This window comes from Triturus cristatus, chromosome 3_1, assembly GCF_964204655.1.
Source record: "Triturus cristatus chromosome 3_1, aTriCri1.1, whole genome shotgun sequence".
Classification (NCBI taxonomy): Eukaryota; Metazoa; Chordata; class Amphibia; order Caudata; family Salamandridae; genus Triturus; species Triturus cristatus.
In genome coordinates, this window is record NC_140583.1 from 5,023,010 (window position 1) to 5,046,512 (window position 23,503).

A 23,503-nucleotide genomic window follows, 5' to 3' on the forward strand; every position below is an offset into this window, starting at 1 on the left:
TTATAACCTTGCGTTAAATGCTAACTCTGGGATGGCTGCATCAAAAGATGTTGTGTTTGGTGTCAAACGCTTTGGAATCATACCCCCACACCAGTAACTGGTGTGGGAGTGTGATCCCACTCTTCTAGAGAGATAGACATGTACTGTAGGAACGTGGATATCTGACTATGGCTACCCCCAACTTTTTGCCTAGTGTCTAGCTGGTTTTTCGACTTAGTTGGCCTGAGATCCTGCCATTCAGGATCTCAGCCTATCTGCTCTCTCCTTAAAATGGACTCCATGTACCCTAGGTACATAACCAATTGGAATTGGATCACCCTGTGAGCCCCTGTACCAGTGTACACTAGGTACCCAGGGCATTGGTGTATCTAAGGCCTACCAGGGGCTGAAGCATGTATTGTGCCACCCCTGGCCTGGCCTAACAATTTGACACAACTGGCTGATCACTCAGCTGGGGTAAGTTGGTGTAACCACCTCTTACTTAGGTGTAGTATACCTATACCTAACTTTAAATGGGACACATGTTAACCTATAAGTCACTCCTATGGCAGGCCTTGACAATCCTGAAGGCAGAGTGCTTGGTTCCATGTGAGATGGTGCTCTGGCATGAGCTGAGCCTGTCTGCAGTGGTCGGAACAACTTCTTTCTACCGTTTCCAGATATCGCCATATACTCTTAAGTGCATTATGAACCTCGCGGTTAAATGCTAGCTTTGGTTTGGCTTTATCAAAACATGTCGAGTAAGGTGTCATACGAATTGGAATACTAACCCCTCGCCAATTCTGGCGACGGGGTTAGCATTCCACCCTTCTAGAGGGACACGACATGTACAGCACCTGAAACCCGGGTAAAATCAGACATAGCCTCAGCTCCACAAAATGGACGCTGCCACCACCGACACAAGTCTGCCCTCCTGCTGCTGGGAGTCCTTCCAGCTTGGGAGACGTGGACAAAGGGTTTCCTGCCAGGGGAGGTGCGTGCACCACCCCAGACAGGATTTTGTGTATTGGTCAGGTAGGGCTTGAATAGAATCAGACATACCTGAGGCGCACAAGGAGCCTCGGTGCATATGCCAGTTCAAACCGGTCTTGGGGCACACCAGCCCCAGACCTGGGGCGAGCTGGACAAAGGATTGGGGGTGTAACCACCCCCCTTCCTGGTCCCACCCTTAGGGAGGGACCTAGCAGGTAGTCCGGCCCCTAGAATCCGCTTAAAGGTAGGAGCTGTGTCCTAAGACTTCAGACATCCTGGAATCAACTTGAAACTAAGAAGAAGACGGGAACTTCGACGTTTTGCTGCACAGAAGACAGAAGGAAATCTCCCCTATGGTCAGGGAGTGACCATCTTGCTAACGCAAGCACCATCCAGCAAATCGACGTCTGCTTTGCCGGAGCCCGAGCCCAGAGACTGACAAGAACTGGACCTCCAGCCCTCTCACCGCCCGATCCACAGTCCCTGCAAAGAAGGAACCCGTGGAGGCACCGAGACCCGTGGAGCCAGCCATCTTGGAAGACACTCGACAAGCTGCAAGCGCGACAACAGAGGCTCCCTCCAAGTTGTGCTTTGGGACCTGAGAAGCCCAACACCCGAGCAGCATCTGCACCAAAGGTGAGCCCTCCAGCATCTCCACGATCTGCGTGGGGCCCCTCTGCACTTTGCAACTCGACGAGCCTAACCGGACCCTGGCCCGTTGGCTAGTGGCCATCTTGGCGACCATCTTTGAAAACTACGACGCTGGTCTGGTTGCTCCAGACTGGCCCCTGCTTCCCTCCAAAGGAGCAGCCCCTCTGACCTTGCTGGTCAGAGCTATCAGCTTTCTTCAATTCCTGCGACTCCTGCTTTTGCCAAGGCTTGTTTGCTTCCTTTGAGTCGCCGACAGCGAGAGCCTGCGTGGGACAGCTCGTGAACCGACTCCTGGACGTCGTCGACCTTCAGGGACCACGTGGCTGCAGAGACAAGCTACACCTCTTCATCTGTTTGCACCCGACATCGCCTGGTACCTACCTGGTGCCACGCCGGTCACTGGCTAGTGACTGTGAATACTGTCCCCTCTGCTTTCAGGTCTTCTACAACTCCGATCCACCCTTGGATCCACCGCATCTCTTCTGGACCAACTGACTGCAGCATCTTTGTCATCAGGCTCCATTGAACAGATAGACGAAACCCGACGCACTTCGAGACCTATGCACCCGCTTCCTGTGGGTGAGGTAAAGCTGGCACTCCGGTGCACAAGTGTAGAGTAACATCTCTAATGTCTAGGTTTTAAGTCTTGAGTTCGTAGTCCATCCAGAAGACCCTTCTAGCAGTAACATTTGAACTTTTACGCACCCATTGAAAACCTATGGGAGCCCGCGTGTAACTTTCCTCACTGCACACGCGACCCGTGGACCTCCTGGTCACTAACTGAAGTTAGCTCCTTGTAGGCCCAGCGATTCTAGAGGCTCTAGGCATTTTCCCTTTCCTATTCGTGGTACTTATACCACTATTTTAGTATATGGTTTGATCGGCCACCAGGGCCTATCCATATAAAGTGCAACTTCTGTATATTGTAATACTTTCTTGTTTAACGATTTGTGCTCCTGTGCTCATAAAGAGTCTAGGGGATACTTTGAGTAATAAATACATATATATTTTGAATATATATCTGTGTGGTGTCCTTTCATTGGTATAAAGGGGGGTTACATATGGTAAAACAGCTTGCTTCACATGCCTAAACGAGTTTAGCCTGAAAGACTGCTTAGCCTACGCTACCACTAGGGCAGCTGGTCCGAAAAGGTTGACTTACAACCACACCATAAGGGTTGCTTGGCATGGTACAAGGTGGTCACTTTAACTAGTGAACATCATATACCAGGCCAACTTCTCACATGTACCTACTGTGGAAACACTGTAGATTCCTGAAAGAGGCCTGGCATCACAAAATGGATGCCACCAGCACAGACACTGGCTGCCCTCCTGCTGCTGACCGAAACTCACAGTGGAGGAGGCCCAACAATAGGCATCCTGTCACAGGGAGGTGTCGCCACCTTCCAGACAGGATTTAGTGTATTGGGGCTGGGTGGGTGCACTCCTAGAGTGCTTTGAAGTCCTGCACTGGGGGAGCAGTAGGCTCCTCTGTGCATATGCCAGCTCAAACCGGTTCAGGGGCTACCTGCCACTGCTCTGGCACGAAACTGGACAAAGGGAAGTGGGTGTAACCACCCACTCCCCTGACCCTCCCATAGGAGTGGTCATAGAGCTAGTCCCTCCCTTTCCTTTAGTATAAGTTAGGGAACCCTTGCAAGTCAGATATCCCTAGACGACGCTCTACAAGAAGAATCCTGCACCTTCGACGTTCCACTACCTTTGGAAGGCTGAAGAATCTCCCTTGGTGTCCAGGAGTGACTCTCCTGCTTGGCAGGCACCAAAACTTTGTGTCAACGGTCGCAAACTTTCCCGCCGGAGTCCGAAGTCCCTGCAGCCCCGGAAGTGGATTTCCTGACTTCTCGACGGCCATCGTGAATCCCCAGCAGAGCTGAGGCGAGTGGACCCCACGAGTGACGAGGAACAGCAATACCCGGGTACCGTGCACTATTTTCGAGTGCAATCCCTTCACGACGTTCTGCGAACTTGTGCATTGGACCACGTGTGGTCCAAGCCTCCAGCAGGATTGCCACCGAAGATCAGAGGCCTACCTCGTCCCTTGTTGGCTCCAATCCGGTTGCTGACAACTCAGTAAGCTGCAGACATCATGGGACACTCCGAATCCAGCTCCTGGTTGTTGTCGACGCCTCCTGGACCTCGTGGCTGAAGTCAAGACACCCGTGATCACCTGAAATCACCCGACTACTGTGGGCATCCATATTCCTGGGCCCGGGTCACTGGCAAGTGACTTTGAACACTGTCTCCTCTGCTTTCAGGTCTTCTTTCTCCTGAATCCATCCTTGGATTCCACCGGACACTTCTCCTGTCTTCACAAGCAGCAGGTCTTCTTTGGCTCCCATTGAAAATGACGCCACGACCCGACACCAAAAGACACCTATGCACCCGGCTTCCCTGGGTGAGGTTACTCGTGCACTACGGTGCTCCTGTGGGTGTTGGCTCTAGAACTACTTACCCTGTAAGTGACTTGCTTGTAGACTCTCCCAAAGTACCCTCGAACTTTAAAATTCCAACCGCGACTTGCTCCATTGAAGTCTATTGGGATCCGCGGCTGTGTTCTCACACTGAATGCGTCTCCCGTGGGTCCTTTACTTACCTGCCTTGGGTGGATTAGTGAGGCCCCAGCGCTTCTGAAGACCTTAGGCCTTCTCCCTTCTCAAGTCGATATCCTTATACCTCTTTTTTTAGTATATGGTCTGGTACGCCCCTTGGGCTCCAGCCATATAAGGGCTCAATTTGTTGTGAAACACTGATTTGTGCATATGTTCCTGACTTCTAATCTCATAAAGAGATTAGTAGAGTGTGTCTAGAAACAAATACATATATATTTTATATATATATATACCTGTGTGGTGTCCTTTCATTTGGTAATTCAAGAGATTATAAGGTAAAATAAGCTGCTTTACATTACTCAGAGACTTAGCCTGAAGGCTGCTCTCCACAGCTACCACTAGGATAGCTTTCTTTAAAAGGTTGTCTTAAACCTACTACCATAAGAGTCGAATTGGACTGGTGCAGGTGTCCACTATAACTAGTGACCAGCATATGCCAGGCCAACTTCTCACAGCACCCCAGAGCTGGACTTTCAAGAAAAGTACTTTAATGTTCTCTACAGCTAAATGGTACAGGGCATGATCAAGGTGCAGCTTGTGTCCTGGGTAATTAAGGTTGCTTGTGCCAGTTCTCCCACTATGGCCCAGGTGCGCCCCTCCTAGGGGCGATGTCAGCGTGATGAGGCTCAGGTGCAGCTGACCCCTTTTACTCTCTGTATGCATGGTCTTTCTTGCAGTTCACTTTATCTCTCAAGCCGAGGTCTGTGAATCCATTAGAGTTGGAGGTACTAGAGCCGCCAATCTGCTCCTCCTTCATGCGCCCACATTCCCACTTCTGGGAGCACGCAGTTTGACAGTTACCATTGGTACCTACTACGTATCTTCTGGTGAGTGGGCAGCTCCTGGCAGATGGGGACAGATGCCCAGGGACACTCTGGATCACACACGGGCTGGATAAGCAGGTGCTCGATGCCACCCCACAATGACCGATCGGTACAGGTTGGTGCAGCCACACCCAGGCCGATTTCAGGCATATGGCACGAGGTAGCAAAGGCCTTACTCTCTGGTGAAAGTGGCTCAAGTTGCTTCACAGTCTTTTCACTGTACAGCAGCATCAGACCACATCACAACTTCTTTTCTAGCACCATAAGTCGTGTCCCCATTTAGCAGTAATGATGACTTTACATTTGACATCACTCATGACCTATTGAATGATATCTTTGATGATATGACTCGTGACTTTTCTGATGCAGTGAACATCGCGGTGACAGCCCTGAGGACTGGCAGTTCTCAATCTCGTTCTTCAAACTGCTGTCTACCTCCATATGTTCGCCAAACTCTGGCCCCATCGTGGTAGTTTTCAACAAAGAGAGAGCGATTGTCCACCCGTATTTGGACGCTCTTCCCAGGACTGAGCTTTTCAGGATCTCTGGCAGAGTTCAGTTTCATCGCTTTCTCCTCAACCATCTTAAATGTCACCTTCAGCTGAGCTGTACCTCAGTGTTTGGTTTTAGACCAGATTGGAGATGGCCTTTTTGTCTCCAGCCCTTGCATAGAGCGGGGTTGCAAGCGTTGCACCCCTTGATGAAGGACTGGGTGACCGCCATTGAGTACCTCCAGGTGCCGGCAGCTTAGTACTCGAGGAATTGTTGTTCCTTCTTTGTATGTATTTTCTGTCCTGACCAGCTTGTCTGTTTGACATCTGCAGACTGCCTGTGTGCACATGGCTGCCTGGGCCAGAGTATTATATAAAATAGAAAAATAGCGCTAGCGGGAAAGATAAAGAACAAAACTAGAGGCCCACGTTTTATTTGTGGTCTCTGGCAGACTAACTCGCCTGCTGTAATTATTTAAATTATTTTTTAAAAAGACATATGACATTAACTTAATGCCATTTGTTAAGGAATTATTGTGCTGTATCAAGAGGGTCTCAAACTTCAAGATGACATTCTTCAGAGTTTTTACTTCATAAAGCCAAAGGTAGTAAATCACAATCCATACATTAATATTATGCACAAAATGATAACAAAAAATATGATACAACACATAGAACACAATAGGTGTCCGTAAATGAGGATAATGAGCCCTTCTGCGGGCAGCCGGAGGTGAACCATCTATGGGCACCAACAATGGATTCCAAGTAGACCATCTAGTACTTTGACAAACGTTTGGCTGCAACGTTGATTTTGTGGTCCAGCCCCAATGTTTTTTTTTCTTAATGCTGGATGGTGTGGGTCCTAGATGGTAAGGGTTGACACTTTTCGGCCTCCGTTTGGCCTTCTCAGGACGATGCAGGATCGAAATCACCCAAGTTTTGAAAGGAATATAATGAATGGATTTACAATATATAGTAGTTCGTTGACACTCTAACATAAGTAACAAAAATTGAAAAAATAGGAAAGTAGGTCTGAAGTGAATAGCCCCTTCCAAGAGACATAGTTATGCATGCAGTTCAGTTTGTGATGTTATATCTTATGCACGAGTGTGCAAAAATAGCAATTAAAAATGGACTATATCTAAAATGTGTCAGATATATTAAACCAGAACGCAAGAAGGGACAAAAATCATAATCTGACAGCAGATCATGTTTCTGGAACACCCATCACACAGAAGACAAGCAGCGCCTTAGTGGTGCACTGTGAGCTGCGAAAGACAGGACCCACGTCTGCACCAGAACATGCAATGGGCAAGAGTATTCTGCTGCGTTTGAGGTCTGGATTGGAGGACTTCAAAGCTCCCTCCTTTCATTAAAGCACTTCTGCTGACATCGTCTGTGGTGGTTGTTACCCTTTAGTCTGATTTGTGGGCATCCCCCTCTCCCTTCGGCTCGGGCCAGAGAACATCCAGTGATTTCCGAAGGGAATGATTGGTCATGCAGAGAGCTCTTCTCAGTTTTGCCCATGAGTTGAAGGAGAGACCCATTGTACTTGGCAGTGGAAAAACTGAACCGGTTAGGTTCTTGACCCCATTCATAGCCAGAGCAAGTGGTGGTTTCCGTTGAGACAGTTGACATACAAGGAGTGGACAATGCCAAGGTGGACGCCTTGAGTCAGTGTTTCTCTTTTTCCCGGAGTGTACTCAGGCCTGGTCTATCTTGCAGGAGATCTGAAGATGGTTCAGCGCACCAGTGGTGGATTTGTTTGCAGACTGGCAGGAGTGTACTCTGGCCTGGTCTATTTTGCAGGATATCTGCAGATGGTTCAGAGCACCAGTGGTAGATTTGTTTGCAGAACGACAGAGGTGTACTCTGGACCATGGTATCTTGCCGAAGATCTGCGGATGGTTCAGCGCACCAGTGATGGATTTGTTTGCAGACCGGCAGGAGTGTACTCTGGCCCGGTCTATCTTGCAGGAGATCTGCGGATGGTTCAGCGCACCAGTGGTGGATTTGTTTGCCGACCAACAGGAGTGTACTCTGGCCCGGTCTATCTTACAGACGATCTGCGGATGGTTCAGCGCACCAGGGGTAGATTTGTTTGCAGACCAGCACAATGCCTTCTTATCACAGTTTTTGATGTTTCTCTATGCAGTGACCTTGGGAATATATGCTGTACCAAACCCATGGCCACCAGGACTGGTGTATCCTTTCCTGCCCCTCTCATTTATTCTCTGATTCCTGGTGAGGGTGCAGCAGGAGGTGACTGTCATGATTATGGGCCTTTCTTTTGGTCCAATAGGCCCTAGGTTTTCCTTCTTCATCTGATGTTGATGGACCCAGAATAGGTTCTTCCAGTGACCCTGTATCCGATGTGCCATCCACATCTGGTCTCTGCCTCCTTTTTACGTCTGAAGCAGTTGGTGTGGAGGATGAAAGGCTGAGCCATCAGTGTCTTTCCCTGCCAGTGTCCTTTTCTAGTCCGGCATCTCGTAGGCCATTGACACATCATCCACCTGATCTCCTCTGGGCTCTTTTCATCTTTAGTGTCTCATCAGAGGCCTGTTTCTTCTATAATGTGCCCTGGAACTACAGGAAGGATTTGATTTAGGCCTCTCTGTTCACCATCAGACCTTTTCTAGAACCATGAAGGGTCCACCATTGGAGCTTTTCTAGAACCAGGAAGAGTCCACCATCTGAGCTTTTTTAGAACCAGGAAGGGTCCACCATCTGAGCTTTTCTAGAACCAGAAAGGGTCCACCATCTGAGCTTTTCTAGAACCAGGAAGGGTCCACCACCAGAGCTTTTTTACAACCAGGAAGCATCCACCACCAGAGCTTTTCTAGAACCAGGAAGGGTCCACCATCTGAGCTTTTCTAGAACTAGGAAGGGTCCACTTTCGGAGCTTTTCTAGAACCAGGAAGGGTCCACTATCGGAGCTTTTCTAGAACCAGGAAGGGTCCACTATCGGAGCTTTTCTAGAACTAGGAAGGGCCCACCATCTGGGCTTTTTGAGAACTATATGGTGGTCTCCCATCCACTGAGGTATCTTGTCCATGTCATTCAGGTCTTTGGATCCCTTTATTTGAGCCTTTGGAGGAAGTCTTGGAACACTCAGTAATAGTTAAATGTGGTCTTCTTGTGACAGTTGCATCTGTTTGCAGGTTGGTGAGTTGGTTCCCTTCAGTGCCTTATTTCCGACTCTTGAAGGTCAGAAATCCTAGTGGCAGTGTCCTTGGTGCTCTTGCCTCTGGTTAGCCACACCCTTTATCTGATGGGAAAGCTTGGCTGCATTTTCTCAATCTGCAAAGGGCTGTCTGAAGTGTGCTCCGTGTGTTGGCTGACTGTAGGAAGTGTGACAATTCTTGTTAAATTTGGTGTGGTACAGCTTGGTTTTTGGTCCTCCGCAGCTAATCTGGGTTACTATGGGTGGTCAGCGATTTTCCTTTCATTTGGCCAACCACCGCTGCCCGTCTGATAGGCTCAGGATTGTTCAACAAGGTGCAAGGCGGAATCCTGCTCAGAGGTTGGAAGGCTGAATTTAAGGCATTTGCACTGTGGCCACTTGGGCTGCACCTCTTATCTTTGTTCCTCACTGCAGGCTACATGTTGGACCGTACCGGACTCTGAACCTGTGCGCGCAGAACTCTGAACCTGTGCGCGCAGGACTCTGAACCTGTGCGCGCAGGACTCTGAACCTGTGCGCGCAGGACTCTGAACCTGTGCGCGACGGACTCTTAACCTGTGCGCGACGGACTCTTAACCTGTGCGCGACGGACTCTGAACCTGTGCGCGACGGACTCTGAACCTGTGCGCGACGGACTCTGAACCTGTGCGCGACGGACTCTGAACCTGTGCGCGACGGACTCTGAACCTGTGCGCGACGGACTCTGAACCTGTGCGTGACGGACTCTGAACCTGTGCGCGACGGACTCTGAACCTGTGCGCGCAGGACTCTGAACCTGTGCGCGCCGGACTCTGAACCTGTGCGCGCCGGACTCTGAACCTGTGCGCGCCGGACTCTGAACCTGTGCGCGCAGGACTCTTAACCTGTGCGCGCAGGACTCTGAACCTGTGCGCGTATGACTCTGAACCTGTGCGCGCTGGACTCTGAACCTGTGCGCGCAGGACTCTGAACCTGTGCGCGCAGGACTCTGAACCTGTGCGCGCAGGACTCTTAACCTGTGCGCGACTGACTCTTAACCTGTGCGCGACGGACTCTGAACCTGTGCGCGCTGCACTCTGAACCTGTGCGCGCTGGACTCTTAACCTGTGCGCGACGGACTCTGAACCTGAGCGCGACGGACTCTGAACCTGAGCGCGACGGACTCTTAACCTGTGCACGACGGACTCTGAACCTGTGCGCGCAGGACTCTGAACCTGTGCGCGCTGGACTCTGAACCTGAGCGCGCTGGACTCTTAACCTGTGCGCGACGGACTCTGAACCTGTGCGCGACGGACTCTGAACCTGTGCGCGACGGACTCTGAACCTGTGCGCGACGGACTCTGAACCTGTGCGTGACGGACTCTGAACCTGTGCGCGCCGGACTCTGAACCTGTGCGCGCCGGACTCTGAACCTGTGCGCGCCGGACTCTGAACCTGTGCGCGCCGGACTCTGAACCTGTGCGCGACGGACTCTGAACCTGTGCGCGACGGACTCTGAACCTGTGCGCGACGGACTCTGAACCTGTGCACGCAGGACTCTGAACCTGTGCGCGTATGACTCTGAACCTGTGCGCGTATGACTCTGAACCTGTGCGCGCAGGACTCTGAACCTGTGCGCGCAGGACTCTGAACCTGTGCGCGCAGGACTCTGAACCTGTGCGCGCAGGACTCTGAACCTGTGCGCGCAGGACTCTGAACCTGTGCGCGCAGGACTCTGAACCTGTGCGCGCCGGACTCTGAACCTGTGCGCGCCGGACTCTGAACCTGAGCGCGACGGACTCTGAACCTGAGCGCGACGGACTCTGAACCTGTGCGCGACGGACTCTGAACCTGTGCGCGACGGACTCTGAACCTGTGCGCGCTGGACTCTGAACCTGTGCGCGCTGGACTCTGAACCTGTGCGCGCTGGACTCTTAACCTGTGCGCGACGGACTCTGAACCTGAGCGCGACGGACTCTGAACCTGAGCGCGACGGACTCTGAACCTGTGCGCGCTGGACTCTGAACCTGAGCGCGACGGACTCTTAACCTGTGCGCGACGGACTCTGAACCTGTGCGCGACGGACTCTGAACCTGTGCGCGACGGACTCTGAACCTGTGCGTGACGGACTCTGAACCTGTGCGTGACGGACTCTGAACCTGTGCGCGCCGGACTCTGAACCTGTGCGCGCCGTACTCTGAACCTGTGCGCGACGGACTCTGAACCTGTGCACGCAGGACTCTGAACCTGTGCGTGCCGTACTCTGAACCTGTGCGCGACGGACTCTGAACCTGTGCACGCAGGACTCTGAACCTGTGCGTGACGGACTCTGAACCTGTGCGTGACGGACTCTGAACCTGTGCGTGACGGACTCTGAACCTGTGCGCGCAGGACTCTGAACCTGTGCGCGCAGGACTCTGAACCTGTGCGCGCAGGACTCTGAACCTGTGCGCGCTGGACTCTGAACCTGTGCGCGCAGGACTCTGAACCTGTGCGCGCAGGACTCTGAACCTGTGCGCGACGGACTCTGAACCTGTGCGCGACGGACTCTGAACCTGTGCGCGACGGACTCTGAACCTGTGCGCGCCGGACTCTTAACCTGTGCGCGACGGACTCTGAACCTGTGCGCGACGGACTCTGAACCTGTGCGCGCTGGACTCTGAACCTGTGCGCGACGGACTCTTAACCTGTGCGCGCTGGACTCTGAACCTGTGCGCGACGGACTCTTAACCTGTGCGCGACGGACTCTTAACCTGTGCGCGACGGACTCTTAACCTGTGCGCGACGGACTCTTAACCTGTGCGCGCCGGACTCTTAACCTGTGCGCGACGGACTCTGAACCTGTGCGCGACGGACTCTGAACCTGTGCGCGACGGACTCTGAACCTGTGCGCGCTGGACTCTGAACCTGAGCGCGACGGACTCTTAACCTGTGCGCGACGGACTCTTAACCTGTGCGCGACGGACTCTTAACCTGTGCGCGACGGACTCTTAACCTGTGCGCGACGGACTCTGAACCTGTGCGCGACGGACTCTGAACCTGTGCGCGCCGGACTCTGAACCTGTGCGCGCCGGACTCTGAACCTGTGCGCGCCGGACTCTGAACCTGTGCGCGCAGGACTCTGAACCTGTGCGTGACGGACTCTGAACCTGTGCGTGACGGACTCTGAACCTGTGCGCGCAGGACTCTGAACCTGTGCGCGCTGGACTCTGAACCTGTGCGCGCTGGACTCTGAACCTGTGCGCGCTGGACTCTGAACCTGTGCGCGCTGGACTCTGAACCTGTGCGCGCAGGACTCTGAACCTGTGCGCGCAGGACTCTGAACCTGTGCGCGACGGACTCTGAACCTGTGCGCGCCGGACTCTGAACCTGTGCGCGCCGGACTCTGAACCTGTGCGCGCCGGACTCTGAACCTGTGCGCGCAGGACTCTGAACCTGTGCGCGCAGGACTCTGAACCTGTGCGCGCAGGACTCTGAACCTGTGCGCGCAGGACTCTGAACCTGTGCGCGCAGGACTCTGAACCTGTGCGCGCAGGACTCTGAACCTGTGAGCGCTGGACTCTGAACCTGTGAGCGCTGGACTCTGAACCTGTGAGCGCAGGACTCTGAGCCTGTGCGCGCTGGACTCTGAGCCTGTGCGCGCCGCACCGGAGTCCGCACCTGTGTGCACTGGACTCTGAACCTGTGTTCAGTAGCAGTGTCCTTGTGGGTGGGTTCGTCGAATTTGCTTTGGTTTTTTGTGTTTGTCTTCTTGTTAGTGCACTAGTAAGTGGCACTCGATAGCGCACCAGTAAGTGGCACGTGATAGGGCACCAGTAAGTGGCACGTGATAGTGCACCAGTAAGTGGCACGCAATAATGCACCAGTAAGTGGCACATGATAGGCATGAGTGAACGGGCCGTGATAGCGCACCAGTAAGTGGCACGTGATAGGCATGAGTGAACGGCACGGCATAGTGCACCAGTAAGTGGCACGCGATAGTGCACCAGTAAGTGGCACGCGATAGCGCACCAGTAAGTGGCACGTGATAGCGCACCAGTAAGTGGCACGCGATAGCGCACCAGTAAGTGGCACGCGATAGCGCACCAGTAAGTGGCACGCGATAGTCCACCAGTAAGTGGCACGCGATAGCGCACCAGTAAGTGGCACGCGATAGTCCACCAGTAAGTGGCACGCGATAGCGCACCAGTAAGTGGCACGCGATAGTGCACCAGTAAGTGGCACGTGATAGTGCACCAGTAAGTGGCACGTGATAGTGCACCAGTTAGTGGCACGTGATAGTGCACCAGTTAGTGGCACGTGATAGCGCACCAGTTAGTGGCACGTGATAGCGCACCAGTTAGTGGCACGCGATAGCGCACCAGTAAGTGGCACGCGATAGCGCACCAGTAAGTGGCACGCGATAGCGCACCAGTAAGTGGCACGCGATAGCTCACCAATAAGTGGCACGCGATAGTGCACCAATAAGTGGCACGTGATAGTGCACCAATAAGTGGCACATGATAGCGCACCAGTAAGTGGCACGTGATAGTGCAACAATAAGTGGCACGTGATATTGCACCAGTTAGTGGCACGCGATAGTGAACGGCACCCCTTGCATTACATATGATGGGACTTGTTCCATATTCTTCTTTTGTGATGGATGGCAACTAAGGCCGCCCGCTTGAGTAAGGACTGGGGTAACCAAGGGGTAGAGTGTGCATTGCTTACTGGTAATCTGCTTTCACTTTTCCCTTCCCCGTCCTATCCTCGGTCCCAGAGGTAAAGTGAAAAGCTTGGGGGTTCAGATGCTCTTAATGCTCCTGAGGCCCTCACGGGTGAGTAGTTCGCGCTTTATAAGATTACGGATTCATTGATTGACTGAGAAAGGCGGGGCTTCGTTCACTCACTGCAGCTTCCTCCCAACTAAACCCACGCACTTCCTTCTGCCAAATCTTTATTAAACATTTCTGAAGCTCCATGTGTCCTGCCCCTCTATCCTAAACTGAGGTAACTCTGCGTGTGACCTTTGCCCTTTTCAACTACTCTATTTTAACAAGAGAATTGTATTTGTTGTTTTGACACAAAATACACAAACTGTTGTTAGTGCAAGAGTGCGATATAAAACTGTTAAATAGAACAAATGCATTCAAAAACTCTCTGATGAAGTATGAGACAGAGACATGGTAAAGCTGGGCTCTACCACTGCACTGGGGGCCATGCCAGTCCCCATGACTGTCCCTGTGCCGCGTGGCCGTCACTATCACTCTTCAATCAATCCGTTGATTTGCAGGGCGCAGCTGACCCCCAGTGAGGGTATCCAGGTGCTTGCGGGGTCTTTATCTACTTTCAGAACTCTGTAGAGACGGGGAGTTCATTCCACATTCAGCCAAGGTCTACCTGCCCAGCCTCCTGGAGTGATATCTGGCATCCCCTCGAGATCGTGTTTCCCTTGCTCTTCGGCAGCCTTCGAAGCTCGGACGGCTCTTCAGAAGCCAGAATCTACTACTGTACCTGGTGCTCAGTGCCTTCTATGTGCCAGGTGTTGATCAGTCTGTGCACCGACATCTCACTTCACTTGGTTTTGTTGTTTTGGTAGAATTGCTTGTTGTTTGCTTTAGTGCAACATATCCCCTATCAAAGGAGCAATTGTCCTCCTATCCGATTTGCGCTGTTTTATTCCTAGGCACTTCTTCTGTTTGTTATTTAACACGTTGTAACATTGATTTGTCATGTCGAGGGTTGTGCCAAGTTCGTGACCCAGGGTCCAATTGCCATCTTGATTTTCCTAGAAGAGTGGGCGCGAAGCTCCCGTCACCCCCTCATTGAGGAGCGCCTCATCTCTGAACCGGTGTCACCGAGTCTTGAGAGATTGGTTGTCTCATCTTAGTAATTGTCATGCCATGGCCTGAGTGATCAGGTGTGCCACCTTTGTACTTTGGGATTGCACGTAGCCATTTCCTCCCAGTGCCCAGTGGTGGTTGTGAATGATTAACCTAATATTGTATGTCTGGGTGCATCCGATAGGCCAGGATACCCCTGCGGGTGATAGTGCGCGCTATAAAGACATATAACATGCAGAGAGTGGCTGCACACAGTCGCTCCCTGGACTCACCATACTCTCCCATTAAAAGTTTGGTTTTCTGGAGGGGTAGCAGGTGAGAAAGTATGTGCAGAGCACAGAATCTGCATCTCCGACTGTCCTGCATGACTGTCATGTCATGGTTTTGAAAACACATATTGCAAAACACACACGAGTTCTGACCGCTTCAATATTAGTGTATGAACACATTACATCAATCAATGATACAGGGGTTTCTGCTGAGCTGCTCGATGATGTGTGCGGAAACTCCATGTGTAGGGCAAAGGTTGGTGCAAAGAAATACAAACAAAAAACGGGCATAAAACCAACATTCATGTTCACTCAAGGTTCAAACAAGCTTTATTCGGTGTATAGAAATATAGCCATAAAAGCATTCTACAATAAAAACGTTTCATCCTAAATTTTAAAAATACATTTTCATATTGTAAATTTTCACAAAAGCACATTTCCTCACAAGCATAAGTAAAGGATATCGTCCTATGTTTGCAAGTCTTTCCAGTATGGTCTAAAGATCGACAGGAAAGTCATACATTGATTCATACAAAATAATAAAAACCTCAAATAGCAGCTTGTCATCGTTAAAAACTTTGTGGCAGGATGTATAATATTTAAATGTATATGATAAAATGCAATCTATTCGATTTCATAATTCAGCATTGCCATATATGCAAGATTCTCTCTCCGTTTAATAGGCATCTGAATGAAAAGGATAACCGCATTACATATCGATGCATTTTCCAGATTATAAGAATGATAGAAGGCAGATTTATAAGAATACAACTTATTGACAATAAAAAGTGGTCGTAGAATTTGTTTTCTGTTGTCCCTGTAAAATGTGCAGAAAAGTGCAGAGTGCTCTGCGGGGTTTCACCATCGCACGGACCTTTGAGTAAGTTAGGGCTCCACTTACCCATCTCTGGGAAAGCACCTTGGAAGTGGAACGTACTCAACCGTAATCTGTGGAAGAGGTGTGGCACAGCGGCCAGGGTGAATGACTCCGGACTACAGGGTGCACGGTTCGATCCCCGGTGCCGGCGGCAGGTTAGCCCAGCACCATGTGACTCTGGGCAATAGCTCGCTTAATCTTCCCGACGGCCCCCAGCGCCGGGACACCACTTCGGAGGTAGCTGTGCGCTTTACAAACACTGGTATTTCATTTCTTGGTAAAAAGATTCTATGTTGTACATTTCTTGTAAAAATAAGATACGGTTGTGTGCCCAGAGGGGATCGGTCCTTCACAGTAAGATCTGACACCTAGTTTTGTGCTGACTTTAGCTGCCCTCATGTGTTCTCTAGATTTCAGGAATCTCCTCTTCTGCTCCGCTTTGCTATAGATCTGGATGCTCTCGGGATCTTTAAAGTTAGTTTCCATCTTACACTCAGTTAATAATCTACCGAAATAATGTAACCATGGTATATTCCTATGATAATCTACTTTAAGGCAATCCAGGATTATCTCTTTGGTAAAGTGTGCTTCGTCTTATGTCCATATTCGATGCCACAGTGTGAGGGCAGCCACGCTGATCAAATTGCTCATATATGGTGCATCTAACTCCTTATGGGCTATATAAATAGCGGTTGAGTTTGGGACCGATAATACCCGTCTTAAAAATGTATTGTCAAGGGTTTGTAACGGGGAGATATCTGCCACGCCCAATAGCAAACCCCTGTGATGTACCTGCTCCCATATAACTTTAAGATCTCCCGTATCGGCTTATTGCCTATTTTCTGAGAGAATCTAAAGATAGCCTCGCTTGATCTCACAAACTTTACTTTACAAGAATTTACATGTACGGACCATGGTCCTTTGCTTTTAAAAAAGTAACCCCAAATAGGAAAAAGTAGATGTTCTTTCGATGGGTTCGACTCTTAGTTTTCATTTTCCCACAGGTCATGACAAGTGTTTTGCTCAACCGGGGTGACACGTTTACCAACAACAGGGGCATCAGCTTTCAAACTCTGTAATAAAAAGTCAATACCATTAATATAAAGAGAAAATAAAAGGGGGGCAAGGATGCAGCTTTGTCTAATTCCTCTAGTTACTCTAAAGTGCATTGTGCAATCCCCCTTCTGTTCATAGCGTATTTTCGAGGTTAAATGGGCATATATCTGAGATAGGAAATTTATAATATCGCAGATGGCGCCCATCTCTGCTAATGTTTGCCATAACTTAGAGTGGTTTACCAGGTCGAACGCACTGGAGTGGTCTACAAAACAGAGATGGAGTTAACCTTCTTGCTCAACTGTTCCAATACCCCTTCTAAAGCCGTACTGGGCATCGGTTAAGGTGTTTTTGTCTTTTGCCCAACATTCCAACCTGGCTAGTAAAACTCTGCCCATTAGTTTAGAGGAGGAATCAAGAAGGGATATTGGTCGGTAGCATTATGCGCTACCTCTGTCGCCTTTTTCGAAAATAGGGACAATCACACTTTCAACCCAAGTTACTGGTAACACCCCATTATTAATAGCATTAAACAGGTTAACTAGAATAGGAGACCAGAAATCTACATTATGCTTAAAAACATCAATGGGGACCCCCTCCACTCCTGCAGCCTTTCCACTTGCGCTATTTTTTAAAGCTGTTTTTACCTCTTCTATGGTAATGGTTTATATCTTTGGAGTATATATGATGGTGATAGAGCGATTTTCATCTATTTTTGCAGACTGTTGTGAGGGATTAAAGATAATCTCAAAATGGGTTAGCCATTCTTCTGGCATAACTAACGTATCGACCTTTGCAGATGAGACCTCTTTAAACAAAGGTTGGTCTATAGTTTGCCAGAAGAGGATAGAGTTCTTAGTCTCTGCTGCTTGGATCAGGTTATCCCAAGCATTGTCCCTAATTTCAGTTTTTCTCAGCTTTAGAGCGTGCTTATAGCTCTTCCGAAGACTACAGATTTTTTCTCTATTCCTAGGTTTGCTTTTTAGTTCTTCCTTCAAGTCTCTATTTAATCTAGAGCAGTGATAGTTAAACCAACGTGGACCATCATCGCTGTTTTTCTTATTTTTAACTTTCAAATCCTTAGAAATGTCATCAGAGATATTTTGGAAGGCCGAAAAAAATGTCAATGTTACTAGATGATTTGTCCGTGCATGTTTTTATGCGATGGTGATTTTTTTGTGTTGCATTTTCCACAGAAACTGTCGGGTCGACACCCGTCCACTTTATCGATATTCCATTTTCACCTTGTGTTTTGATGTTAGTTGCAGGGGCAGTTGTCTTTGGAGTTTAATATTAACAAAAGGGAGTTTAATATTAATAAAAGGGGGTGATGGTCACTAAGCAGACTAGGTTGTATAAAACATTTATCAACCAGGAACCTACAGTTCCTATATATTAAAAAGTGGTCATTACATGAAGATGACCTAGCCCCCTCCTATGTATGTTTAACATGAGCCCCCTCATAAGAACCTCCGTGAATTCTAAGTTACGTTTATGCATAGCATAATTGATTGTTTCACCATAGAGATTGTGAGGGAAATGGGGAATATGATCTCCAGATGCGTCTTCATAGCCACACTGGTCCCTTATAATATATTCACATAATTCACTATTAAAATCCCCTGCCCAGATTAATATATTTTCACCCCCCAATTCATTCAGAAATGTGTCCAACTTTACCTCCAGTTTATAGTTATCTCTTGTCTTGTCAACAATATTGTTGTAGAACTTATTAAGTACAATATTCTGCTTTCCTTTGACAGTAAAAACTAAGACCTGGAAGTGCTGTGAATTTGTATAGGATTTCTTCAGGGTCAGGGGTGCAGACACAGAGATTAATACTGCCAGCCTCCACTCGCTATCTCGGCCTTAGACGGTATTGCTTTAGAAAAAATAGTTTTAACATTGGCCCAACTCAAGTCCTATAGATACAGGCAAGAGGCGTGGACTCGTTGACGTTTCAACCCCCTGAGAAGTTGTTAGTTGAACATCATAGCGGGTCTTCTTGTGGACAATTTAAAAGGCAGTAGGTTCCAATAGGAGCACGTGCCCTCACACACCCCAAAAGGTGTCCTGCTTCATCATTTGCGCATGCTCCTCGCCGGGCTGGTGCAGCAATGCCCGACGGGCACCCCCAAGGGCCTCTTTGCCGCAGATCCTTTCTTTAGAGACTTCATAAATTATGTGTTTGGAACTGACTCACATATTGAATGAACATGAATGTTGTTTTTATGCCCGTTTTTGTTTGAATCTTTTTACGCAAACCTTTGCCCTGCAGAAGGACTTCCTGCACTTATCACGGAGCCCCTCAGCAGAAACCATTGTAGAATTGATTGGTGCAAAGTGTTCATAAACTACTATCGATGCGGTTCCAACTCGTGTGTGTTTTGTAATGTGGGTTTTCAAACTGTTCTTTTCATACATATTAAGTGAATCCAAAAAAAGCACTTTATATGAGACGACATTTTGGGCCCTGGTTCTTAGGAACACAGGGTAATCCCATTATAGATGGGATCACACAGTGACGTTTCTGTTTCATGCAGGACACAAGAACACCGGAGTAGTGACATCACCAGCCAGCATTAAAGATGAAGCCGAGGCCCACCGCACGAGCTGTCTGGACACTCAGAGCTCCGGCTGTTTCACAGGTAAGAAGGCAAATTACTTCCGGAATGATGTGACCTCTTGTCCGTGTTGCCAGCTGTTCTTCTGCCTTCTCCTGGTAATCATCCTCACTTCCTTCCGTCTGGTCTCTGGCCTGGCTCCAGGGGTTGTGGGGCTGGCATCAGAGTTGGGCACTAATGGAAATCCTCCAGTTCGTGTGAAGCTGCTGACTCCTCTGCGGCACGGGTATCCATTGGCATCGCATCATCATGCAGAAGTTAACCTGCCAGACGGGTAACATGGCATGTTCGTTCCACCAGAGCCTTCTTCGCCAGCGGATAGCCCTCCAAGGAGTGTGATTGCCTCTTCCTTCACCAATCACTGATCTTCTGCTATCAGTCGCATCTACCTAAGGCTCTTTGGGTCCGATTTGCGTATGGTTTGGACTCCGCTGTGCAGACACTCAAGTTTATAAGTGTAAATCCACTTTGTCTTAACATAACTGTGAATACCCATCTGTTCATGGACTTGTTGTCCTATTATGACGAGCAGGTTTGCATCCATTGTTGTGTTGAAGAACTTGTAGGACATGGCTGTGGGCCTGAGGTGGCAAACATGCAGGATTGTGGTGTTCACCTACCAGGTCCATTCCCAGCATGGATACGGTGCATGTGCACAGTCTGGAAGGACACAGCCAGACCCTGGCGAGGCTGTGTGGGGATGGGCGTTGCCGCAGGAATGTCTCATCAGAGAAAAACATTAAGAAACACATAAAGGTACGCATTGTACATGTACGCATGTTTGTACATATCAGTATTGTGGAAATCACAGAAGAATTCCAGAACTACATCCGATACGTTGAGACTGTTCAGTTTCCCCAGAGCACTCCTTGAATTCGCCGGTAAACATGATCCGATGTTTGCTCCTCAATTCTACAGGAACATCTCGATGGAAGTCTTTGTGTGTGTCTTTAATGGACTGAGCTGCTGAAAAAGGAGTCTTAGGACTGGATTTAGAGTTTGCGGACATAAAACTCTGCCACAAACGAGGCAGAGAGCACCCACCCTGTGCGCCAGACTGAGGGTCCGTCCGCTCTGTTGTGAGTCTGGCGCCGTGTATGTCTCCAACAGAAGTGCCCCTGTTGGCTATGCCATCAGCATGCCTATGCCAATGGCCCAACAGAGTTGGGGACCATCAGCTAAATGATCCCCACATTCTAGGAGAAAACTTCTATGGTATCTGCGTCAAATTTTTTGAAGTTTGATTCTGAAAAACAAAAGAGTTTGATAAGCGACCACCAGAAACAAGGTGGCTGTTGCACAAGCTTTTAGCGCCTTCAGAAGCGCCACCGTGACCATGGCTGCTCTATACGCACAGGGCCCATGGAGGTCTCTTCATATGGTGGGTGGTAGTTAAGGTGCCTAGCCAGGGTAGCAGAGGGGATACCTCTGTCACTGATGAAAGGAGGGGCACCTGTCAAAGTCTAAATCAGGCCCTTTGTGTGAATTTCTGTGCTAAAGAAGAAACGTGTAAGTGGCGTATTCCAAGGAAAGGAGTAAAGCCCGATCTTCTTGTCCTGTAAACACGGTTTTATTTAACTGTGACCCATTGTGATTCTTCACCAGGATTACCTTTCCGCCTGTCTAAACCTGAAGTGCGGGTTATGAGTCACACCGATGGAGGAGGCAAGCGCAGAACTAACGTAAACTCAGGTAAATTGCAAATATTGTACCTGCCTCACACCGCTAGTGTCTTATTTCATGAAGACTCATTCAAACCACTCGGCTAAACTGTTCATAGGCATTTCCGTGAGGAATGTCATTTACCAAGTCATGGAAACCAGTTCATAGAATGAGGTTTTCAGTTGCCTTCTTGTGGAAATGCACGGGATCTTTCAATTGTTCCTTTCTGTTGGTTTCCGACAAGGTGTGGATGCATCCTTTCACTGTCCATCCCTTTCCTGTTCAAACTTTAATTTGGTATCCAGGGCATTAGTCCACCAGCCCAGCTGCCATCTTCCCGCTGCCCTCGTTACTTGTAGCTTCCCCCTCTTGATCCTTCCTTCTCCTTTGCTTTGTTTTAGGAAAACGACGCCTCCAAACCCCTTCTTCACCCGTTTTGAAAATTATATTATTTTCCCACTCCCTCCTGGTCCTCAATTTTTCCTCTTTTGTTGTGGTTTTCCCATCTGTAAAAACTATGGGTCTTAAATACTAAACTATTTTGTGGTTGCCATACATGTGATTATTAAAATCTCAGACTTTGCACCTGCAAAACAATGAGTTGCGATATGCAAAGTGTACCTTGCGACCCGTTGTAATTGGGTAGAAGCAGGGGGTATTAAAGGTGCACCCCCTCCTACATAATTCGCAATGACGTGTCACAGGTTTGTAACCGCAGTTCCAAATCATTGATGAAACACTGACTTGTCAAAGGCGGCTGTTGTCTCTCCATGCGAGTCCCCCTACACTATCTGGATGTCGGCCACTAGCCCCTGGACCGCCGCAGGCTCCCCAGTATCATTCATTGAATGTTAACATTTTGTTTTGAAAGTTGACCCTGTCACTTTAAGGGACTGCTTTAAACAAGGACTGGTAAGGCCAATAGGTCTCGCCTTTGGGTATTATTGGTTTTACCAGTAGGTTTTTGGTGATGCTGTGTTCTCATTGCTGAGCAGCATGGCTAACAGAGGATCTGTGATGCAACGCGGCCATGTCGTGTTGTATTCGTGCACATGCGTACCCACTCAAGCGCACATCTACAAAATGATGCAGACAAGTGTTTTTCTTTATATTTACTGATCAGAGAGGGAGTTGTTAAAAAAATAAATAAAGACGCAAAAACGTTTCTATTTTTTTTTCAAATGTGGATGGAGGAAGCTGCACGGAAGATGCGGGTGAGGGAAGCAAGCAATACAGAGAGCACGGGTGAGGGAAGCAAGCAACACTGAGTATGGGTGAGGGAAGCAAGCAATACAGAGAGCACGGGTGAGGGAAGCAAGCAACACTGAGCACGGGTGAGGGAAGCAAGCAATACAGAGAGCACGGGTGAGGGAAGCAAGCAACACTGAGCATGGGTGAGGGAAGCAAGCAACACTGAGTATGGGTGAGGGAAGCATGCAATACAGAGAGCACGGGTGAGGGAAGCAAGCAACACTGAGTATGGGTGAGGGAAGCATGCAATACAGAGAGCACGGGTGAGGGAAGCAAGCAACACTGAGCATGGGTGAGGGAAGCAAGCAACACGGAGCATGGGTGAGGGAAGCAAGCAATACAGAGAGCACGGGTGAGGGAAGGAAGCAACACTGAGCACGGGTGAGGGAAGCAAGCAACACTGAGCACAGGTGAGGGAAGGAAGCAACACTGAGCATGGGTGAGGGAAGCAAGCAATACAGAGCACGGGTGAGGGAAGCAAGCAACACGGAGCATGGGTGAGGGAAGCAAGCAATACAGAGAGCACGGGTGAGGGAAGCAAGCAACACTGAGCATGGGTGAGGGAAGCAAGCAATACAGAGCACGGGTGAGGGAAGGAAGCAACACTGAGCACGGGTGAGGGAAGCAAGCAATACAGAGCATGGGTGAGGGAAGCAAGCAATACAGAGAGCACGGGTGAGGGAAGCAAGCAACACTGAGCATGGGTGCGGGAAGCAAGCAATACAGAGAGCACGGGTGAGGGAAGCAAGCAACACAGAGCACAGGTGAGGGAAGGAAGCAACACTGAGCACGGGTGAGGGAAGCAAACAACACAGAGCACAGGTGAGGGAAGGAAGCAACACAGAGCACAGGTGAGGGAAGGAAGCAATACTGAGCACGGGTGAGGGAAGCAAGCAACACTGAGCATATTTGGGAGAAGCAACACAGCACGGGTGGGAAAAGCAAAAAATATAGAGAGCACAGGTGAGGGAAGCAAGCAACACAGGTGAGGGAAGCAAGCAGCACAGAGCACGGAGCACGGGTGAGGGAAGCAAGCAATACAGAGAGCACAGGTGAGGGAAGCAAGCAACACAGAGCACAGGGGAGGGAAGCAAGCAGCACAGGTGAGGGAAGCAAGCAGCACAGAGCACAGGTGAAGAAAGCAAGCAGCACAGGTGAGGGAAGCAAGCAGCACAGAGCACGGAGCATGGGTGAGGGAAGCAAGCAATACAGAGAGCACAGGTGAGGGA

At 49.5% G+C, this 23,503-nt stretch overlaps 1 protein-coding gene across 9 annotated transcripts in view; it reads left to right on the forward strand.

Moving 5' to 3' along the window:
- The window catches only part of LOC146859576 (uncharacterized), a 185,168-nt gene that overhangs the window by 81,946 nt on the left and 79,719 nt on the right, over nucleotides 1–23,503 (forward strand). For 4 of the 9 annotated variants that reach the window (XM_085646486.1, XM_085646489.1, XM_085646492.1 and 1 more), the window contains one exon: nucleotides 19,281–19,385. The exons of 2 other annotated variants lie outside the window; for them this stretch is intronic. In XM_085646486.1, coding sequence (XP_085502612.1) covers nucleotides 19,281–19,385 — 105 coding nt within the window. Of the gene's footprint in view, nucleotides 1–19,280; nucleotides 19,386–20,966; nucleotides 21,054–23,503 lie in introns of all 9 variants that reach the window. 3 more of the 9 variants (XM_085646485.1, XM_085646487.1, XM_085646488.1) reach the window with 1 other exon arrangement.